This window comes from Peromyscus leucopus, chromosome 7, assembly GCF_004664715.2.
Source record: "Peromyscus leucopus breed LL Stock chromosome 7, UCI_PerLeu_2.1, whole genome shotgun sequence".
In the NCBI taxonomy this organism is placed as follows: domain Eukaryota; kingdom Metazoa; phylum Chordata; class Mammalia; order Rodentia; family Cricetidae; genus Peromyscus; species Peromyscus leucopus.
In genome coordinates this window covers 1791761-1815238 of record NC_051069.1, presented here as the reverse complement: position 1 = coordinate 1815238, position 23478 = coordinate 1791761, and the positions used below count along the sequence as shown (strand labels likewise).

The following is a 23478-nucleotide window of genomic DNA, read 5'->3' as shown; positions in this document are numbered from 1 at the left end:
TGTGTGTGTGTGTATGTGTGTGTGTGTGTGTGTGTGTGTGTGTGTTCAGAGGACAACTTGAGGGATTCAGTTCTCTCTTTCTACTGTGGAGGTCTTGGGGATTGAACTCAGGTCCTCAGGCTTTGCAGCAAGGGCCTTAACCCGTGGAGCCAGCTCACTGGTCTCGAATGTTTTATGATTTTGTAATGCACTGCATTCATAGCCGTTCATATGTCCTGGTCCACTTTCTGTTGCTGCGAGAAAACACTGACCAAAGCAACTTGGGGAGGAAAGGGTTTATTTTAGCTTGCAGATTACCACCAGGGGAAGTTGGGCCAGGGACCTGGATGTAGGAACCAAATCAGAAACCATGAAGGAACTCTACTTTCTGGCTTGCTCTCCATGCCTTGCTCAGCCTGCTTTCTTGTACAACTCTGGACCATCTGTCCAGGGCTGGCACCGCCCACAGTGGGCTAGGCCCTCCCACGACAATCATTGATGATGATGATGATGATGATGATGATGATGAATAAAATGCCCTGCAAGCTTATCTACTGGCCATTCTGACAGAGGCATTTTCTCAATGAGTTCACTCTTCCCAGAGGACTCTAGCTTGTGTCAAGTTGACAATACACTAACCAGCACACCATGGATACAAGGGCTAGCCTAGCAAGTGATGGGACACTGCTGCTCCAGGATAATGGAGGGGTGTACACACAGGAGTGACGGCTGGGGGGTAGGAAGCAGAGGGCTCAAGGGACGCCTCATGTCTGGTCTCAGACCTGCAGGCTGCACACTGAGGTCTCCCCGAGTAGCAGGGAGATCTCTTGGAGACCAGCTTACCTCCCTGACTGTCAGAGGGGCAGGTAGGTGGACTTACCTCCAGCCACAGGAGAAAAGCAGCCACCTCCTGGCCTACCACACGGGTGTTGCGGACAGCGACAGCGTAGTGTTGGTATGCCAGGGAGATCCAATCCACAAACCCTACGTTCACAGGTTGGGACTGTCGGGACTTCAGTGCACCCATTAGCTTCCAGATCCAAGTTTCTAGCAAGCCATCCATCTGAGGGTGGGCCACAGGTTGTCAGCTTAGCTGGGAGGGGAGAGGGAGCCCTGTGCTAGTTCCTGGGGTCACTGAGTACTTAGCCCTCTTCTTTCCCAGTTTCAAGGACAGTTCTAGATCTTTCTCCCCAACAGAAAGGCCATGGCCTGGGATTCCTCAGCCTAGAGCTGAGGACATTTGGGCTTGAAGAGCTCTTGCCCAGCTGTCTGCCCATCTCTAGCTCCCCCCCCACCCCCAATGTGGTGTCAACCTCATCTCCAACCCCAGATTTTGAAAACACAGTGTGCCCAGACCTTGCCACATTCTCCCCACCTGAGAATCACTGTCTGAATTTTTCCCCACGGTAGCTCTTTCTGAGCCCTAAAATAATGGAAAAGTGTGTGAAAATGAGGTCCAAGAGTTGACTTCAGAAGGTCAGCTCCACAGTGCCTGGGGCCCCACAGGGGCTGTCCTGCCCTCTTTGCCCTTTGGTGGGAGGAACATGAGGTCTGGAGCCCTGCTCTGTGTGTCCCCCTGATTGGGATAACGTGTGGGTGTGCCCACTGTGTCCCCAGAGCGGGGTGTTTGTTTTGTGCCTTGGAGACTAAGCCGAGAAGGCAGGAAGGTGGTCACAGCCGGGTCTAGGGTATCCCAGGCAGTCTTGTGGAGGCAGAAAGGGGGTATAGAGGTATCTGAAGACTGGAGAAATTTGAGAGAGTTTAAGGTCAAAGGGCAGGAGGGGCAATGGTAGAGCTCCATCCTCATACCCCGCCCCCACCCCACCCCACCCCCATAGCCACCCTCGCATCCTTCCAGGGGAGCTGAGCTGTGTTGATTGAAGAAATGTTTACTGAGAGTCAATATCGCAGCTGAACTACTTTGCATGTGTATCACTTAATCCCTGTGCTTCCATTTCTTCATCAGCAGCATGGGGATGGTGCCTTCCTTCCAGGAGGGTTGTTAAGACCAAAGGAATGAGTGGTGGGTTCCGAGCTTTTAGAACAATTCCAGGAGCCCAACCAGGCCTCAAAATCCTGGTTGTCCAAAGAGCACATTTTGCTATAGGAGTCTGCAGCTTTGTGTTGCATTTCAAAACCCAACTTAATGATTTGGTCATTAATTCAGTTAACAAACGTTTTGGAACACGCGATGTGTGGTGGATATTGGCCTGCAATGTCAGACAAGAAGAGGGCAGAACCTTTTCAGGGAGGAACTTACAGCAGAGTGGGTCAGAGAAACTGAATGAGGCGGCCCAGGAGCCGGAGGAGCCGGAGGAGCCAGGCCGGAACTCAGGGACCCATTGCTACACCCTGGGGAAGGGCTGGGCTGTGGCACGGATGGCCTGCAGGAGGCCCTGATTGAGACTGTGCCTATAGGGAAGGGAAGCTCGCCCAGAGAAGAGAATGAGGAAGGGGGCCTTACGAAGTGGGCAGAGGACAGGAGGTGACAAAAGAAGGTGGCAGGTCAAACGGGCGAGCCAGTTTATTCTCTAGAGCAGGTGAGGTGGGGGTTTCGAGAATATTTTTCATGTCTGGCGATAGACTGAAGTCATCGGAGTGATTGCCTAACATTCCTGGAGCTCTAGGTCTGACCCCAAGCATTGCATAAACCAGACACACCGACACACAGCTGTTGTCCTAGCCCTTGGAGGTGGAGCCAGGAGGAATAGGAGTTCAAGGTCACCCTTGACTATATGATGAGTTTGTGGCCTGCTCTTCAATCAGATAATTTTCAAGTAGATGGCAGAAAATAAATTCCAATTCGTTTGTTGTAGGAGAGTGGCTTCATTGGGAAAGCACCTGCCTTACCCACAGCCCCGAGTTTGAGTCTTAGAACCCACATAGCATTTTTTTGATGTAGTGCTGGAGATGGGTCAAGGGTAAGAGTACGTACTCCCTTTGCAGAGGACCTGAGTTCTGCTCCCAGCACCCATGCCTGGCAGCACACAATTACCTGTGACTCCAGCTTCAGGGGATCCAGCACCCTCTTCTGGCCTCGGCAGGCACCTGCACTCTATTGCACATACACAGAGACATACACATAGGCATAACATTTCCACTACCCTGCTTACTCCTGGAACTGAGAAAACTGGGAGGTGCTTTACCAAGGCCATGTGTGAGGTTATCATGGGCATTGTCAAAATCCAATGCACTAGGAAGAAAGACAGGGAGCAGGAACACACAGAGAATACAGCACATCAGCACTTCCTACCGACCACCCGTGGATGATCATGACCAGCGGCTGGGAGGTGTTGAAGCCACACTCTTGCAGTGTTTCTGGATGCTGGACTCGGAGCTGACAGCCTAGGCGATCACTTTCACTTCTGAAGAGCAGGAATCTGATCTCTGTCTTCTGTAATGGTTTCCTTACGTCAGTAGCTCCATAACTTCTTTCAAATGGCTCTGGAATACCAAGTCAGGATTGTGGGTTAAGCCTGCCATGTGTTCCATCAACATAGGCCCTAAGACTACCTACAGGTAGCCCAGCTAGTGCTTACTGGGAGGTCCTGGGAACCAGCATGAACTCCATCTTTGAGGAGCCCAAGGATATTCATGGTGGGATGGCCAGATGGTAGTGGGGGAACTTGGGAAGACCCCATACAAGGTAAGTGACCTGACCTTCCCCCTGGTAAGTAGCCAGCAAGGCACTCACTAGCTGCCTGTCTCCAAGGCTTGAGGCCTGTAGGTAAGACCACCGGGCCTGAGACTGGCAGATAGTCAGCCTCACCCCAGATCACACTGCTAGGATGAGGCAGAATCAGGATTTGAACCCAGCTCTGTCTCCAGGGCTAGAGAGCCGACAGAGAGAGGATGTCACTACATGTCACCCTTCCAAGCTCATCCTGTTCTCACCGAAGGTATAATATGTAGCATAAACCTTGAGGGGACTCGTTGTGGAGGAATAGATGGGGAGAATCTCAAAAAGGGTGACGGATTGTCCTTGAATGCTAAGCCTGGCCTGGAAGGGTTACCTGGGCTGTGTGTGTTTGGGATGGGGAGTGGGGCCTTCCAGCTGAGAGGAGAGCAGGAAGGATGATGACTCAGAGGCATGAGAGCTCCTGACCAAAGGACACGAGGAGGCTGGGCAGGATAGAGCATGGGTGCCAAAGACCTTGGAGTTTATGCAGTGGGGGTGGGGAGGATAGCTCAGTTGGCAGTGTGCTTGCTTTGCATGCCTAAGGACCCGAGTTCAATCCTCAGTACCCACACATAAAGCCAGGCCCAGCCATGTGTGCTCGGAATCCCAGGATGTTCTGGCTTCATTTCCACAGATGTGATAAAATGTCCCAGCAAAAGGCAACTTAGGGAAGAAAGGCTTATTTGGTTTACAATTCCAGGCTACAGTCATCGGTTCAGAGACGTCAAGACAGAAACTTGAAGCAGCTAGTCACACGACAACCAAACGCAGAGAGTGAATGAATGCATGCCCGGCACTCAGTAGCTTCCTCTAATCCAGGCCAGGGCTCCACACTGTCCACTGTCAGGCTAGATCTTCTCACACCAGTCAAGGTCATCCAGACAATCCCTCACAGAAACGCCACAGGCCACCCTGCCTGATCCAGAGAAACCCTCACTGAGACTCTCTTCCCAGGTTATTCTAGCTTGTGTCAAGTTGACAATTAAAATTAACCATCACACAGGTTGACCTCTGACCTCTACACATATGCTGTGGGGTGTGCTCATGCTCACTAACACACAAGCGTCCCCTACACACACACACACACACACACACACACACACACACACACTATATGTATACATGAAAGAAGAAAATAGGATGAAATAATCGACATCTCCTGGGGTTGTTACAAAGATTCAGTCAGCTTTGTTAAGTGCTCAGAACAATGCCTAACACGGCCTTAGCACCTAGGTAAGGGTGTATCGTGAAGCTAAGCTCAGATCCAGCCCTGGCTACTGGCACGTCTCATCTGTGAATCTTGTCTTTCTGTGAAAATGTACCCCTGCCCGTCTCCCAGGGCCAGTTCCTGCCTGTGTGTATTGACTCTGGATTTACATCTGAGATCACGTTTTAGCCCAGGTGCCCAGGGCCTGCCAGATGAGCAAGATGGAAAAGAGTTTTCCCATAGAAAGCCCGGGTAGAACCAAGCGAACGGCTTGCTCCCCCTTCTACCTTTGGCTCCCTTTCCCAAGTGTGCAAGGAGGCAGATGTGCTGATCATCATCCCTTCGTCTTCTGACTACACCTGTTGGTCACCTCTGACGCTGAGGTCTGCCTGGGTCTGAGCTGGAAGTAGGTGGGAAAGCAGGGCTTTGCCCGTGGCTGCCCTGGGGCTCCAGCGAGGATGCCACCAGGAGGCCTGGGGAGAAGATGGAGTTGCAGTGGAGTCTAGGTTGAAGAGTTTTCAAACTCATGGCCAAGAGAAATGATGGAACCAAAGGGACTCTGATGCCTAAAATAGCGCGATTCAGTGGAGGATGCACACACTGTTGGATTCAGTGGAGGATGCACACACACTGTTGGATTCAGTGGAGGATGCACACACACTGTTGGATTCAGTGGAGGATGCACACACTGTTGGATTCAGTGGAGGATGCACACACACTGTTGGATTCAGTGGAGGATGCACACACACTGTTGGATTCAGTGGAGGATGCACACACACTGTTGGATTCAGTGGAGGATGCACACGTTGGAGGGATGCTGTGGCGAGGGGCCTGGTGCTCCTTTGCACAGCGCCAGGAGTCAGACATAGAATCCATGGGAGGGCATGATACAGAGAAAATACTTGACTTTCATTGAAGAGACTAGCACAGAGACAGAATGATAGGAGTAAACCAATGGAGATAGGTTAAGTGATTTTGTATTAGATTTTATTTAATTATGTGCGTATGTATATGAATGTATGAGTGTGCCTCGGTCCATGTGTGGAGTTCAGAGGATAACTTTTGGGAGTTGGTTCTCTTCTTCCACCTTATGGGTCCCAAGAATTGACCTCAGGTCACCAGACTTGCCTACAAGTGCCTTCACCCACTGAACCATCTTACAGGCCCCCAAGACAGATTGTTAATACTAACATCCTAAAACATACGCTGGGAGATCAGGTTGCTGAGATCGGGTTCCAAGGAACATTTGGAGCATATCCTTTCATCCAAGGAACATTTGGAGCATTTCCTTTCAGTCTTTTTTCTTCCCACAGAGACATTTGTCCCATAGATTTAAAAAAAAAAATTTATTTTTACTTATGTGTATGTATGTGAATCGGTCTATGACTATGTGCACCTGAGGGCAGGTGTCCATGGACATCAGATCCCCTGGAGTTAGAATTACAGACAGTTGTGAGCTGCCCAGCATGGGTTTTGGGGAACTGAATCCAGGTCCTTTGCAAGAGCAGCGTGCATGCGCTCTTAACCGCTGACCCATCTCTCCAGTCTCTCTAGAGGTGTCTATTTGGCCGCTCCCGGGATCAGATACCAGTGGTTTTCTGTGCCTCTTCACCTGTCATGCTGCTTTTTCATAGCGGTAAAAATGCCTCACCAACATGTTTGTGAAAGGTGGTAGGATTTATCGGTTTCATTTATATTTAGTTTGTTGCCAGATTTTTTTTTTCTTTCTGTATTTAGGACAATGTTTTGATGGCCATCCTTATATTTAAATCTTTGCCCAAATCTAGGTGATCTCTAGTTGATATTCCTAAGAGCAATCTTGTTAGTTCTCAGGGATTAGCCCATTTATATTGCTGTATAGAATCATCTGCATTCATGTTGTTTTCAGTGTATTTGTTTTCCCAGGACTAGGAATAGCACCTGGGCCCTCACACATCTTGGCCAGCACTCTGCTGCTGATCAACATTCACAACCCAAGTTTTCAGCCTTTTTTCCGTGTGTGTGTGTGTGTGTGTGTGTGTGTGTGTGTGTGTGTACACATGAGGTCAGAAGAGGACATGAATTCCATGGAGCTTGAGTTACGGGTTGTGAATAGCCTGTTGTAGGTGCTGGGAACCAAGCTCAGGTCCTCTGCAAGGGCAGCAAATGCTCTTAATCACTGAGCCATCTCCTCAGCCTCTCCAATCTTAAGAGACAAAGACTCCAGTGACGTGAAGCCAGATGGTACTGTGGTTTTGAGAGAGGCAATATCGCCTGAAGTAAATGGTCAGCTACTGCAGGAGAATCTGCTCCTCTATCTTGGAAAAGGAGATGGTGGGGGCTTAGGAGACCTAGAGTTGTCCTCCATATGGTAGTAAGTTCCTGAGGATGCCAAACACCTCTCCTTTAGTCAGAAGGAGTTCAGATCTTATTCCTTACAGTGATTTCTGTATTCTCAAGCCAGCTCCTGGTTTGGAAGATCCTTAGAAATTCACACAAGAACAAATTACTTCCTCTTCTCTTGGGCACAGGTGGGTGACTTTGGGCAACTGAGCTGGGCCATGTGGCCTAGGAGAAAGCCAGTTGAAGGCTGTGCTTAGCCTGCCTTCCTTGTGCCCGCCATGCCTGTGCAGGATGCTTCTGCTCCGTGAGCGTGTGTCAGGTGCTTGCTGGGCCCTGGATGAAGTTAATGAGGCAAGCGCATGAGAGGGAGGCCTTGAGTGCTAATGTGCCCCTGCAGAGCTGTTTGCAAAACATCTCCACAAATTCATTATTTAATTGTGCTCGAGTGTGTACGTGTGTGTGTGTGTGTGTGTGTGTGTGTGTGTGTGTGTGCATTCGTGCGTGCTCACCACACTCTTGCTCTGTAAACATGTATTGTTGAAAATCTTCCCAGACCTGGCAGGAGTCCTTTGGAAAATCATAATTTCTCCATGTCCCTGAAAAATCTCCAACCACATCCTCTGCCCGGGGTGGAACATTCCCATGAAGTAAATGTAGCTGCCGCTCTGTGGCTGCTGGCATCAAGCCAAGGATTTAAAGTTGGGCCGCGTTGACGTTGGCGTTTCTTGTATGGGGCCAGGCATTGCAGCTCAGTTGGTGAGTGCTTGCCTAGCACGCCTGAAGCCCTGGGTTCAGTCCGAGCTTTGCAGACCCCAATGTGGCGGCCCGAACCATAATCCCAGCAATTGAAAGCTGGAGGCAGGAGGATTAGAAGTTCAAGGTCATCCTTAGTTACACAGGGAGTTTGAGGCCCGCCTGGGCTATATGAGCCCCTATCTCAAAAAAGGGGAGATGGCTGAAGAAACAGTTCAGAGGCTAAGATTGCAAATTGCTCTTGCAGAATGTCTGATCTGGTTCCTAGCCTCCACTTCAGATGGCTCACAACTACCTCTAACTCCATTTCCAGGAGATCTGATGGCTCTGGCCTCCTTGGACAGCTGTGCTCAGGTGCAATGTGTCCACACAGAGACACACCTGTCCACATAATTAAAAATGATAAAAATCAATATTTTAAAAGGCCGTGAATTGGGAACGCTGTTCTCGGGCTTGTGGCTTCTTTTTCCGATCTGGCCCTGTAGGAGTCCATTAGGGCTCCTCCTCTGTGCAGAGCTTGTTCGTGCCCTGTGGGGCACGGTGACAGGGCACGGTGCTGGAGGATGGCGGGAGCCAGTGCTCTGTCTCCAGATTGCCTGGCTTGAGTCCCAGCTCTGCTGCTAAGGCTCTGTGGCCTTAACCTCTCAGTCTCCTCTGTGACAACAGACCGGCCGGAGCACCCCCACTAGGCTTGTTATCAGCCAGAGGTGAAAACACATTGTTTCCCATGGATATCCAGCCCTTTGGCTTCTCTGGGCCACACTGGATGAAAAAGAATCATCTTGCCACACAGCGGTGTCCAGCCCATGGGTTTAGAGAGAGTGTATGTGTTTATCTTTTCTGATGCTGGGGCACGAAGTTCATGCAGGAGACTTTACAGTTCAGTCATGAAACCACAAGAAAACCAGACACCCCCCAATACACACACAGAAATCTCATCATGGTTTAAATAATTTACAATTTTGTGTTGGGTGGCATCCATAGCTATACTGAGATGCACCTGATTGAAACTAAACATAGGGAAAAAGTTAAGTCTCCTCTTCAGATTAGCTGAAATCCTGATCTTCCAGCCTTCACCTCTACAGTGTCTAGGACGACAGGCTTGTGCGTGTGTGCACATGTGCATATGTGTGGGTATATATGTGTACTTGTGTGCGAGTATATATGTGTGTGCCTGTGTGTGTGTGTGCCTGTGTGGGTGTGCCTCTGTGTATGTGTATATATGTGTGTGCATGCCTGTGTGTGTGTGCCTGTGTGGGTGTGCCTCTGTATATGTGTGTGTGTGTGTGTGTGTGTGTGTGTTTGCCTGAGTGTGTACCTGAGTGTGTGCCTCCATCGCCCTATTTTAGGTCGTGGTGGGGAATGAATCACAAGTCACTAATGAAAAGAGAGACTGGATTTAATCATGGTCATTGATATAGCCTGACGAGGGCCCGCTTACTTTTGAGGAGGGCGTAGGCACATCTAACCACCCCACTTGTCAAGAAGCTAACAGGAGACAGAGAATAGAATGACTTTGACTATTACAAGTTAGCCACAAGCCAGCTTCCTGGAGTCCTAGTACCAGGCAAGATCTCTGGGAAGTTTCTATGTGTCGGGTGGGGACTGGATCACCCTACTCAGGCACTCTTCTCTACCCTCTACGTTCCACATTACAATCTCAGTACTTCAGTTTCTAATTTTTTTTATATCTTTAAATTTTATTTTTTGTGTATTAGTTGCATATATGGTATGTGCTCCTCATGAATGCAGTGTCTAAGAATGTTAGACGAAGGTGTTGGATACCCTGAAACTGGGGTTATAGATGGTTGTAAACCACCAAGTGGGTGCTGGGAATTGAACCTAGGTCCTCTGCAAGAGAAGCAAGTTCTCTTAACCACTGAGCCATCTCTCCAGCCCTGGTATGGTACTTTAAAACTGGCTGCAGGGGAGTATTTACACTTTGGAAAGAATTGAGAGAGTCTAAAACTCAGGTTTGAGTGTAATTTCTTTTTTACAATTTATTTAATGTGTGGGTGTAGAAGTGCATCCATGGTGTGGATGTGTGGTGGGCAGAGGACAACCTGTGGGAATGGGTTCTCTCCTTCTACTCCGTGGGTTTGATGGTTGGAGCTCAGGTCACCAGGCTGGGCAGCAAGCATCATTGCCACTAAGCCAGCTCGCAGGCCCTAGGCAATTGTTTTGATGAGTTTAGGCTTGCACAAAAGGTAGAGAAATATCCTGGATTCAGATGGCTTCTGGGTCCAACCCTGAACCCCCTCAGAGCTGAGGAACGGTGGGAATGAGAAGATGAGTTCCAATAGCTCAACAAATGCTTGCTTTAGGTGAGGGTGCCGGATCTGACCCACCTGCTGGAGCTGGCACAGCTGGTTACCCATGAGGAGAAAATCAGGACACGGGCTGCTGCCCCAGGTGCAGCCTTCTCCGCGGTCATGGGGGCGGTTGGCCTTTGGTCCCGGGTTTGCCGCCCGTGGATGGACTGGATTTGTGCCTGCAGTGGCCCTGTGGGGTGGGTGCTTCCTGTTTATATATCTGCACACTTCCTCACCCATCCACCCCTCCGTCTTTCTTCTGTGCGCTCCACTTCCAACAGCAGAACTCTGCCTTTTGGCTAAACAGTTCTGGAGCACGCTGCTTAGTTTTTAGTTGTTGTTACTGTTGTTGTTTTGGGTTTTTTTTTTGTTATTTTTTTCTCATTTAAAATTATATCTGTTGCATAAAAAATTGGAGTTAACGATAGAAAGTAGAATTTTAAAAATACCTTACAAGCTTCTCCCCCTCACAGACAGACTTCTTTTTCTGCGTTCCTATTCTGCACACAGAAGTAAATATACATTTTTTGACACAACGGTGTAGATGACCTTTTTATTTTTTCATTTCACAGAACACAGTAAACATTCCTCCATGTTTCTATAGTGTTCATGTTCCCTTTTAAAGACTGAGTAATATTCCACCCAAGGCGTGTTTGCTAACATGTGCAGCCTCTTCCTCGTCACAGGGTAAGTGATATATTCCTGACCTGTTCACCTTCACCAACTCAACTTCACAGAGAACGTTTCTTCTTAGAGAATTATTCCCACGAGGGTGGTTGGCTGGTGTGGGAGTACTTGATTACTGATGTTGCTTTTTTGACATAATGGTAAAGCATCTTACAGCTCACCCCTTTCCCTGGCGTCAGCTGTACTTACCTCCAGACCAAGGAACCCGTGCTGGCTAGTCTTACGTCAACTTGACACTCAAACTAGAGTTGTCCTAAAGGAGGGGACCTCAGCTGAGAAAAATGCCTCCTTAAGATCCGGCTGTAGGGCATTTTCTTGATTAGTGATTGATGGCGGAGGGCCCCGCCCATGGTGAGTGTGTCCATTCCTGGGCTGGTGGTCCTGAGTTCTATAAGAAAGGAGGCTGAGCCGGGTGGTGGTGGTGTACGCCTTTAATCCCAGCACTTGGGAGGCAGAGCCAGGCGGATCTCTATGAGTTTGAGGCCAGCTTGGGCTACAGAGTGAGTTCCAGGACAGGCACCAAAACTACACAGAGAAACCCTGTCTCGAAAAGCAAAAACAAGAAAGAAGGCTGAGGAAGCCAGGGGAAGCAGCACTCCTCCATGGATGGCCTCTACACCAGTTCCTGCCTCCAGGATCCTGTCCTCCTTGAGTTCCTGTCCTGACTTCCTTCCGTGAGGAAGAGTGCTGTGTAAGAGCAAGCCAAGTAAAGCCTTCCCTCCCCAGCTTGCTTTTAGGAATGGTGCTTCATCACAGCAATAGAAACCCTAATTAAGACAGAACCCAGGCGGAGACCAAGAGGTCTCTCATATTAAAGGTGATGATGGTGACTGGGACATGGCTCAGCTATTCAAGCACTTGCCTTGTAAGTACCAGGACCTGCTGTTGGATCTCCAGCACAGAGTAAGAAGTTAGGCATGGCAGCACAGGCCTGCCCTCGCTTGCTGGAGAGGCAAACACAGGGAGGCCACCTGTGGCTTGCTGCCTGGCTAGTCCAGCCAACCCTAGGTCCCAGGCTTAGTGAGAGAGACCTTGTGTTCAAGCTTGTTTTCTGTTGTAATAAACACCGTGAGAAGGTTAGCAGCCTGGGGAGAAATGGGTTTATCTCGTCTTACATTTCTAGGTCACAGTCCAATACTGAGGGAAGCCGGGGCAGGAACTCACGAGGAATGCTTCTTGACGGTTCCCTCACTGGCTCTCTAGCTTGTTCAGCTAGCTTTCTTACGCAGCTCAGTCATACCTGCCCAGGGATGCTGCAGCCCCATTGTGGGCTGGGTCCTCTCGCAGCAATCAAGACGATCTTTCCCAGACAAGCCACAGGCCAGTATGACGGAGGCAATTTTTCTGTTGAGGTGCTCTCTTCCGAGGTGAGTTTGAGTTGTGTCAATTGTGACAATAAAAACTAACAAGCACACCCTGTCTCAGAAAGTAAGGTGTAGAATAGTATAGGAAGATGTGACTTCTGATCTCCACAGCATGCACACACCATATATATGCACACACACGAACATGTACATACATACATGTACACACATACAAGCACACACACGTACACACATGCACAGTAAATAGAAGTGATAATGGGGTTGAGTAAGAGGGAGGACACAGGGCTCAATATAAAATGAATATAAAATAATAACAATATTTAAAAAGTCACTGTAAATAAAGGTAGGTTTGTGGATTGTCCTGTCCTCTTCTCTTGCTGTCCCCATTTCTTATCCAAGCCTCATAACATCCCTATGAAAAGGAGCTATTCAAACTCAGAGAGGTTAAGAGTGTTGACCCAGGTCACACAGGAAATAGATGTGCTGGGCCTCAAGCTTGGTCAGTCGGACTTAGAGCTAATTCTTTATTAAATTTTATTTTTGTTATTCATTATCACTGTGTGTATGTGGAGCGTGTGTGTGCATGGCATGGTGTGCATGTGGAGGTCAGAGGACAACTGGGGATGTGGGGTGGGGTCTGGTCTCTCCTTCCACTGTGAGTTCCTGGCATTGAAGTCAGGTTGTCGGGCTCACACGGCAGGCACCTCTACCCACTGAGCTATACTGCCAGCCCCGATCCCCCTCCAACTCGCTGCTCTGCGGCCACTGCCGAAATGATCTGCACAGACAGCCGTGTCCTCCTCACAGTGCCGGGAGTTAGGTGCTGCTGGGCTCTTCGTCTCACACAGATCCTTAGTGAGGTTGACTAACTGGAGGCGGGCCTCGGAAGCAGGTTCCGGAGACCCAGTTCCTGTGTGTGCTCCAATGGCCCTGAAGGTGGCTGTTGCGGAAACGACTTTAACTGTGCAAAGATGTGTTACATTTGTTTATGCCACATTGGTTTAAGCATGTGAGGGTGTGTGTTTAATTATGTAAAGATGTGTTGCTGTTTCACCTTGCCTGCCTAAGGCACCTGATTGGTCTAATAAAAAGCCGAATGGCCAATAGCTAGGCAGGGGAGGGATAGGTGAGGCTGGTGTATAGAGAAAATAAGTAGGAGAAGAGGACGAGAGAGGAGAAGAGAGAGAAGAGGATGAGGGAGAAATAGAGGGACATGCCGGGGGCCGGAAGCCAGGCCACCGCCAGCCAGCCAGACCCCAGAAGCAGTGAAAGTAGGATAGACAGAAAGAAAGGTTAAAAAAAAAAAAAAAAGCCCCGAGACAAAAAGTAGATGAAGAGAAACAGGTTACATTATAAAAGCTAGCAAGAAATGAACCTAAGCTAAGGCTGAGCCTTTGGGAGCTGGTTGGTGGCCCCCCAAAAGAAAGTATGCTGCAGGTAGTTCCTTCAGAGTTCTGGAAGTAAAGTCACCCCTGGGTCAGACCCATACGCCTGCTTGGCCAGGCCTGCAGGAAGCGCTCTGAACATGAAGTCCGCAACAATTTTGATAACTGTGTGCCAGTGACAGGAAATGTGACCCCTGCATGGCAGGTGCGGTGACCTCATAGAGGACCAGTCCCCAGGAGAAGGCGTTTCCAACAATGCAAACACTGAGCTTTATAAGTTAATTATCTACCTTTAAAAGATGTGCAGGTTCCTTTTGAGTCCTGTACATCTCCTTTTATAGATGATCTGGCTTTGGGTGTTCTAGAACTTTCTCTTCCTATGGACCCACAGAAGGCCGATGTTCCTATGCCTCCCTTGTGGAGGAAGATCCCTCCTACATATGTCTCCAAGAGGCCTTTGACCTTGAGCAAGTTCTTTCACATCTCATTTGGACAATAACTGCTTTGAATCACCCACTTTGTGAACCACTGTATCACTCTGAGGTCTCCTAGGTGATGTAGTGAGGCATGCTAAGCCTCTTGACTCAGCCAGAGCGGGGTTCTAGTCCTGAAAACCAACTGGGTCCTGATTTCCATCCTTGATAATCAAAAATCTTGGAGAAGTTCCCAGGGTCATTTTGGTTCTAAGATATATGAGCACTAAAGCCACCGCAGACTTTCCGTATGTGGGAGATCCAGAGAGAAGGTCTCTTCAAGGTCAGAGTTAACCAGGCAGAAAGGGAAGTGGCAGTCAGGGCACTGGTGCCCAGGGACGGCTGGCTCTGGTCTGCAGGTGTGCCCTCTCAGAACTATAACTGCCTTCCATTCCAAAGATGAATGCTGGTACCATCAAAACAGCATTAGGCATTAACTTAGCTAAATCCCCCCAAGATTACACTTTAAAGCAGAAGTCACCCAAGTATGGGAAGTGTGTACTGAAGCATGAGGGATGTGCTCTTTGGAATGGGGTCCTGGTTGGAACTGGGCCTGATCCATCTCTTACCCTCACTAGGGCTTTTCTTGTAGAAAAGCCTGGATCCAGATCACCAACTGTGGTATGCTTTTTAGACACAGAGGGCCCAACTCCATCGCATTCTTTTTTTTTTTTTTTTTTTTTAAAAAAATAGGGTCATGTGTATGTAGCCTAGGCTAGCCTCAAACACTCTATGTAGTTGAAGATGATTTGAAATTCCCTGTCCTCCTGCCTCCACCTCCCTAGTGGTGGGATTATAGAAATGTGCTCTAAATGTATGCAGCACTGAGGGTTTGAACCCAGGACTTTGTGCTTGCTACTAAAACACTCTACCACCTGACCTACACTTGCATGCCCCTCCCCTTCAGTCTCCAGAGTGCTGGGATTACAGGCAGGAACCACTGCACTCAGCATTGGGAGTTTGGCATTCAGTGCACAGGGCTCTCTCTCCCCCACCCTCCTTTCTTTGAGAGCTCGGGTCAGATTTCTTCTCTTCCAGATACTTGTCCGTTCTTATCCACCCAGGTCTTTGCCATCCTGCTCAGCACCTTTCTGTGAGTTTTGTGAATTTTGTGTTCCTTGGGTAGCTTTGTGCCTTAGATGACTGGCAGGGTTCTTCTGTGCCATGAAAAGCAGGCCCCTCTTTGGAGGGGGGAGTCCTGCTTTCTAGTTCCTGTTTGGATGGTTCTTTGGGTGATGGGTGAGTCTGTAGCCAGGTTGAAGTCTACTGAGCTGAGTCCCTTCTCCTACCAGCCTCGGGGTGCTCTGTCCAAAGGAGGAAATCCAGCAGCCAGACTAGACTTTCGGTCTCCTTTCTTACAGGGAAGTGAGACACACCCGGCCAGCTTGCTGCCCTTCCACCCCCACCCCCTGCTGAGAGAACACTGATTGCCCTTCTAGTCTTTGTAGTCTACCCAAATTACCCAATTTGCCTTCATGGACTCAGCATATGGACTCCCTGGCACCCTGCCCAGGGCAGCTGACTTGGGAGTTCTTGGGAAGCCCTGAAACCTGTATTATCTTAGAATGGTTAAGAGCAGGACCCTCGGCCAATGAGACGGCTCAGTGGGTAAAGACACTTGCTGCCAAGCCTGACGGCCTGAGTTTAGTTTGGGAACTCAGGGTAACATCTGACTCTTGAAGTTGTCCTCTAGCAGGGTGGTGGTGTTTGCATACCTTTAATCCCAATGCTCAGGAGGCTGAGGCAGGAGAATTTCTGTGAGTTCAAGGCCAGCCTGGCCTCAGAGAGAGGTCCAGGACATCCAGAGCTACATAGAGAAACCCTGTCTCACCTCAAAGGGGGAGGGGTGTCCTTTGACCTCCACATGCACACTGTGGCCCGTGCACTAGTGCGCAGATGCACCTTGGGCAAGCTTACAGGTTGCACTGTATAGCACTCCAAGTCAAGCTACTTCACAGAAAAGGGAATGTGTATGGTCTTTAATACATGGGAAGATCCAGACCTCAATCCTCAGATGAAAAAAACCGAAAGTTGAAGGTGTGCTGATCCACTCTCCCTGTTTGAGGGGTAAACATTTGTACTTGGCCGCACACCTTCCCCACAGGCTGGCAGAGTGAAAAACGGTGCAACTCCCAAGGAGAGGGAGGTCAGGTTACAAATGCTGCCAAAGCATTTATTCTCCACCTCCTTTCTCAGGGCTGTGGGTTGAACCCCCAGGTCTTATTGCAAGCTACAGAAGTGCTCTACTATTGAGCTATATATCCAGCTCTTGAACACATTGATTTTGAAAAAAACAAATCATTTATTCAGTTGGGTGTCGGAGCACGCTCTAGCACTCCCGTGCAGGTCAGAAGACAATTTACAGAGTTGGTTCCCTCCTTTCATTGTGTGTGTGTGTGTGTGTGTGTGTGTCCTGGGGCTTGAACTCAGGCCCTCAGGCTTGGCAGCAGGCACCTTTACCAGCTGAGCCACCTTAGAGATCCCTGAATGTGTTTACTCAGTATTCCCTCACTGGGAGCTTACCCTGCGGATCTGTCTATACAATTATGAAATGGATTGAATACAGCATCATTCTCTATTGTATCATCTGTAATTATAAAACACTGAAAATGTCTCCAGTGTCCATGTAGAGTCCAGATCACTAATCCCTTGGTACCAGTCTGGAAAGATCTCTAGAATGTATTGCTAAGGGACAACACTTAGTCTGTGATGCCTTTCATGGGAGGAGGGAACAGTAAATACATTCAGATTTGCTTTTATCTGTGTGAAGAGACACTGGAAAGACACAGAAATCTGGAGGGATGATAAGACTGCAAACCTATTCTGTTTTCAGTCTTTAAACTCATAACCTCTTATTTTGCTTCGTTTTATTTTGTTTTTGTAACAGTCTGATAGTACTTGTGACTGGAATCAAGCTGGTCAGTCTCCTGCCTCAGCCACTCACGTGCTGAGATTACAGGCATAAGCTACCATGCCTGCTGGAATATTCATCTGTTTGAAATCTAATGTTCAGTAACTTAAGTAAAAGTTGTTAATTTGTTGCTTCTTGATTCAACTTTCCACGATGGCTGTTTGAACACTGCTCAGCTGCTCGTGAAGCTCCTTCCTTTGCCACAAAGGACTCTGGGAGCTGACCGCTCCCTGCCTGACTGTGAGGCCCAAGAGTCTTCTTAGTTTCCCATCCAGAGAGATACCTGGATATCATGTCTGATATCCAGACACCCAGACACCATGATATAACACACACTGTGGCTGATGAATGGTTGTTTATGTCTCAGGCCTCTCTGAGAGAGCAGGGTGACACAAGAGGATAAAGATGGCCCCTCAGGGAACTTCCCACATGGGTAACATCCTTCCTGGGCAGAACTGGTCTTGGAAGATGGAGCCAAGGAGCAGAGCATACCAGGGACAAGCAGAGTGGCAAGGGCTGGGCTGGGGCTCCGGGGTGCCTGTACTGTTGGCATAGCTTTGGAAGGGATGCAGGAAGACAGGCGTGCTGAAACACACCCCCGCTCTGCCCTGGGCCTTTCCTACTTTGCTCTGAGGCCGTTGAGATCCAGGCACTTGGCTAGCAGTCAGTCCACCTGGGCTGGTGCTCATGGAGCCCTAGCAACAAGCATCTTAGACATGTCAGACGTGATGAATGTTTCAGAGTGGCAACAGCATCTCTCAGAACTTGTAGTTCACACTGGCAGCCGAGATAAGCCAGGATCTTTGGATGAACTAGATTTCAGGTAGGACGTGCCAGTCTTCAATACGGGCAGCAGCTAGCCATATACCCCAGATATGGTCAGCAATGGTGGGGGCTATGTGGGAGGGATCCATGAAGAGAGAGAGAGAGAGGAGAGAGAGAGAGAGAGACAGAGAGAGAGAGAGAGAGAGAGGAGAGAGAGGAGAGAGAGGAGAGAGGAGAGAGGAGAGAGGAGAGAGGAGAGAGGAGAGAGAGAGAGAGAGAGAGAGAGAGAGAGAGAGAGAGAGAGAGAGGAGAGAGGAGAGAGGAGAGAGGAGAGAGGAGAGAGAGAGAGAGAGAGAGAGAGAGAGAGAGAGACCCTTAGGCATGCCTGAGATCTTCCCAGAAAGAGGTGGCCTACAGAGAGGTCAGCCAGGCAGCAAGGTGCCAGAGTTATCAGACAGAAGCGGGTGGAGCCGAAGGCTGGGGCCTGCTGAGTGCTGTCCTCTAGCATGTCCTGGGGCAGCAACCGAAGCCAGTGCAGCAAGGCTAGGGAGAGCCTGGGGCCTTGGCCCGCATTTAGGCACAAGGTTCCTATATGTCTGGATTTGAAAACACACTAGGGAACATATTACTAGAACTTGGTCTCTTGCCTGAAGGTAGTGTGTCTTCAGGGGAACCTAACCTTGGAGTTCAGTCTCCAGCCCCGCCTCGTTCTGCCTGGGGCATTCCTGGTTCTTTGCCTCTGCAGGGAGATGGCTCAGCCCAGGCTGCTTAGAGGAGGCAAGTGGGGTATGTGGGCTTAGGTAAGTCACTGGGAGTGAGGAGTGTTAAGGACCCTGCATATGGACCACAGAAGTTCTAGGGGATGGGGCACCGCAGGCCCCAGTGAGACCAGCACAGACAGGTGTGGTAGAATATTATTTAAGGTGTGTTACTTTTGTTTAGGTTAACATTTGTTTAACTCTGTGAAGCTGTGTTACTGTGCCTGTCTAAAACACCTGATGGTCTAATAAAGAGCTGAGTGGCCAATAGCGAGGCAGGAGAAAGGACAGGTGGGGCTGGCAGGCAGAGAGAATAAATAGGAGAAATCTGGGAAGAGAAGTAGCCAAAGAAAGAGGAGGACTCGAGGGGCCATCCCCCCAGCTACACACAGAATAAGAAACAAAGAAAGGTATTTAGGAAGAAAACTAGGAAAGCCCAGAGACAAAAGGTAGATGGGATAATTTGAGGCCCGACATTCATATGTAAGAATAAGTCTCTGTGTGTGATTTATTTGGGAGCTGGGTGGTGGTCCCGGCCTCCCCCCCCAAAAGAGTAAAAACAAACAACAGCCAGTCTCAAAAGAATTACCAGTGTGGGGTGTCAGAGATGGATGGAGGAGTGAGAGCCATTCTAGGAGCCTGCTGCAGAAAGTCTGGTAACTTCTAATCACTGCCTCATGCCCCTGTCACCAACCACAGAGACAGAAAGAGAGCGGAGGAGAGAGTCCAATCCTCTTCATCACCATAATGATCCCAGTGATTGTCTCCTGTGCCTGGGCTTCCTAGATAACAGGCTGCCCGGGAGGGCTCCCCCCCGCCCCCCAAGCAGCATGCTCTGACTTCTGCTCTCAGAACCCTCTCCAGGAACCCAGGCAACCCCACTCAGTCACTCCACCTCCCTCTTCCTTCCCCTCCCAAACCAGTGGACCACAACTCACTGTGGCAGGCGCGGTGTCCTCTGTCCCCACAGCCTCCATCCCCCAAGCCCAGGTCATCCCACTGTCTGGGCTTCCTGCCCACAGGCCCTTTGCCTAGCTCAGAAGCTCTCTCTAACCTTCTTGTACCTCAGCCCTCAACCCTGGGGATCCACGGGCAGCTCATTTGGCAACTGATGGTGGGGGAGTCCCTCTGGCCCTCAGATGCCTTACACAGACAGACCTTCCAAGGTGGACTTGGCCCTTTGTAAGGTGTCGGCTTCATGACCGGGCTCTGAGCTGTACCTACGTTACAAATTCACGGGTCCTGGCACCCAACACAAGGCCTGAACATTGGTGGGCTTACTAGCTGAACTAGATGAACACGGTAATTCCATTTTTCTGCCCTTGCTAGGGAAAGGTTTCTCACAATGAGCCAATTCCAGGAGGAAGGGAAGTCTAGAGGCAGGGACCTACCTGCTTCCCTTCCAGCACCCACCCCTTTTTCCTGGAGTTAGGAAGCTGTTGGTGCATACCACAGTCATCTTGTCTCTGTACCTTCTAAGAACAGGCTGGGAAGAAGGCATTGCAGGTAAGAAGAAAGTTCTGGACATTCTCTGAAACCATGGGCAGTCTTGTTTACTTCTCAAAGCTCTCTAGACACCGCCCTGTTTTCCTTCCTTCTTTGATTCTTCCTTTATTTTAAGCTACTAAATTTAATTAATTAATACTTGAGACAGGGTCTCTCTATGGAGTCCTGGCTGTCCTGGAGCTTGCCATGTAGACCAGGCTGGTCTCGAACTCACAGAGACCCACCCGCCTGCCTCTGCTTCCCAAGTGCTGGGGTTAAAGGTGTGTGTCACCACACCTGGCTTGAGTTTAAGCTTTTCAATTACATTTTTAAAAAAGTATCTTTCTGAAGTCTTTGCTGATCCTATACTGTTTCTGGAGATAGCAATAGGGAGGGGTTATGTGGAGTAAGGAGCTTTGTGGCCATGTGACTTTGGGACTGCCTTAAGCTACTTTAATGGGGGCTTCCCGCTGGCCAGAAAGAAGCCTTAGGAAACTGCTTTCAGGGTAATCTTTCCCAGGGACCAATGATGGGCGGCGGCTCTGGGACACCATGTCTTTGGTGCCAACTGGCCCAGTCTCTGCATTCCTTTCATTTGGCTGGTATTTCTGGACTCTTGGGGATAAGTTCTGTCTGTGAGCAGTTTCTTCTGGGCCCTTGTCCCACGGAGCTTTGTGAAGTCTTTGGGGTTACCGTTCCAGGGTGACAGGAGCTATGCAGCCTGTTCCCTGAACCTCCCCCCACACTTCACCGCTGCTCTGTCCTCTTCCTCTAGGTGTGATAGCTCTTGACTTCTTGTGTGTACTTCCTTCCGGCATGTCTGTGCAAATTTATGTTAGCGACAGAGGGTCTTTGGATTGAAAACCTGTGGAATGGATGGGAACAGCATACTTGAAAGCAGTGCTTTCGGGGCCTGGGAAATGGGGTCAGTGGTCAAATGCAGGGCTTTACAATCACCGGGCTTAGTGCCCGTGCCCGAGAGCCCGTGGAGGTGGTTTAGGGCCTGCTGTGGGGATGCAGGGCGAGAGGGCAGGTTCCCAAACCGCCTCTCCCTCTTCTTCAAGCTGAGTGTCGCTGCTTTTGGTCTTTAGCGTGTTCTGATGGAGCGTCTGCTTGTAGCAAGGCCCCGTGGCTGGTGTAGACACAGACTCAGCACTCAGTGGAGCGGCAGGTGAGCTTGAGGTGGGCAACAGAGCAGACTGCCAGGCTCTTCTCAACCACTTCTGTGCCTGGCAGTGCCGCTCCTTTAATAATAAAGCTATTTGTAGTGCCTGGGCACTTCCTGTCTGGCCCGCCCTGGTCATTAGCCTCTTACAAAAATGCTCTGACATGGCCAGAACCACCTGCAGGACTGGAACTTAACACCCACGTGGCTCCAGAGTCAACTTTCATTTTCAAGGAGGTAGAGCTTATTTCTAAGAAGTATACAGGACATCGCGATCATCTTAAATGTATAGCTCTGTAGGTCTTCACCTGTTTACAAGCAGGATAGTCTCCCTCAGGATCATGACAGAGGTTTCCATGCCCAGAAGACCCCCTCAGCCTTCTCTAGCAATACCATCACCAGATATACCCACCACTGCCTTCTATGATTGGGCATGTTTCTCCTGTTCTTCAACTTTATGTCAATAAATTCACACAGTAGGTCCTCTTTTATGCCTGGCTGCTTTACCCAACACCGTGGGAGTATTGTGTGTACAGAACCCGAATCTTGCCACACTGGAGCGTCCCATGCTGCCTTCCCGCAGCGACTCCTGCAATGTGCCTTGGATGGGGCTGTGGGCTGAGCCTTGTAGGCAGAGCGAGAACAGCATGCTGCGTTCAGAGGTGGGCTGTGAAGAGAGGGCTTTTTAGATCCTGGCCGGACAATTCTTCCTCCCTCACCCCTGAGTTTCCTGAACCCAGACTTGTAGCAAGAATACAAGTTCCTCTTCTGATTTTGTTTCTCTGTGCACAGGGCCAATTTCGTCACTACTGCTTTGTCAGCTGTGTGGACATGTTCTCTGGAATCAACCTTTCCTGTGCCTGGCAGTGAGGTTCCTTTAATTATACACTTCCTGTCTGCCCTATCCAGGTCATTAACCTCTCACCAAACGCTCTGACAGAACTAATCACCTCTAGGACTGGAGCTCACACCTGAAGACAGTTTCAACTGGATGGGAGAGTTTGTTTCTTCCTTACTACCCCGAGGATGTTTAGTTTCATCGTATTATCTGAAGATTTAAAAATTATTATTATTATTATTATTATTATTATTATTATTATTATTTTGGAGTCAGGATTTTTAAGTATCCCAGGCTGTCTTCGAACTTGTTATGTAGCTGAGGGCAACCATTAACTTCTGATCCTCCTGCGTCTACCTTTTGAGTGCTGGATTACAGATTATAGCAGCATACCCCATTTTTGTGGTGCTGGGGCTAGAACCCAGGGCTTTGTGCGTGCTAGACAAGCGCTCTACCCACTGAACCCCATCCCCAGCCACATCTGGGAGTATTTTTAGTTGGTAAACTTTGGGGGCAAATGGAAAGCTGTTGGCATCTAGTCGTCAGAGGTCTGGGGTCCTGCTAAGGACCGGCCTTGCCCTCCCGTAAGGACTCATGCATCTCAGTCACTGCTGTTGAGAAACCCCGAGCTTGTCAACATCGGGCAGTTGGGGTCTGTTTCTTTATCTGACACCCCAAGAGAAGAAGTGGGCACAGCGAAGGAGCTCTCGTCCTGGAGCAGAAGACCCGGGTTCAGGACGCACTGGCCGCTGGCTGGTCCCCTGACCTTGTTCTAGTCACCCAGCCTCTGCAGATCCATTTCCTTCTCTGTTGCTGTGAGCTGTGATGCCTGCCTCTGCCTGCAGGATTCCTGTCTGGATCCCTCAGAGGTGCTTCTACGTCATTTCACGTGATGGTGACAGAGAACGGTGCCCGGGTGTTTTTGTGTGTAACGGCGATGGAAGGGTACCTTCAGTAGCCCCCCTCTTCCACCTGTGTGGGAAAGGAGCTCACACACAGAGGGTGTTTCCTGAGCTGTAGGCAGGACTTCAAATACCCACAATTCCCATAGGCTGCAGCTCTGGACACTAGAACTTTTGTCCTAAAAGTTAAATTCTTGTGAGGCTCATGAAAGAGTCTGCTAAAAAACTTTTTTTTTATTTTTTTATTTGTGCTAGTTATCTAAGAGGCTTAGGGCTTTAGACCTCCAAGGGTGAGGATATGGGAGGCTGTGGGAAGACTGGATGAAGAGAACCCTGGTGAGCTCAGCATGTGATGCTGTGTAGTGTAGAGAGGGGGCAGATCTCTGTAAGAACCAACCGAACAGTTGTGCTCAGCCGGCTGAAAAGAAAGGGAAGAGAATTGGAGAGACCACTCCGTGCTTAAGAGGACTAGCCGCATTTGTTTGGTTCCCAGCACCCACGTGGCGGCTTACTACCATCTGAAACTCCAGTT

At 49.5% G+C, this 23478-nt stretch overlaps 1 protein-coding gene across 1 annotated transcript in view; it reads right to left on the bottom strand.

Annotated features, from left to right (window-relative positions):
* Lipc (lipase C, hepatic type) overlaps nucleotides 1-23478 on the bottom strand; it is a 130735-nt gene that overhangs the window by 22532 nt on the left and 84725 nt on the right. The window contains exons 2-3 of the mRNA XM_028865657.2: nucleotides 3233-3423; nucleotides 860-1042 (exon numbers count right to left, since the gene is read on the bottom strand). Coding sequence (XP_028721490.1) covers nucleotides 860-1042; nucleotides 3233-3423 — 374 coding nt within the window. The remainder of the gene's footprint in view (nucleotides 1-859; nucleotides 1043-3232; nucleotides 3424-23478) is intronic.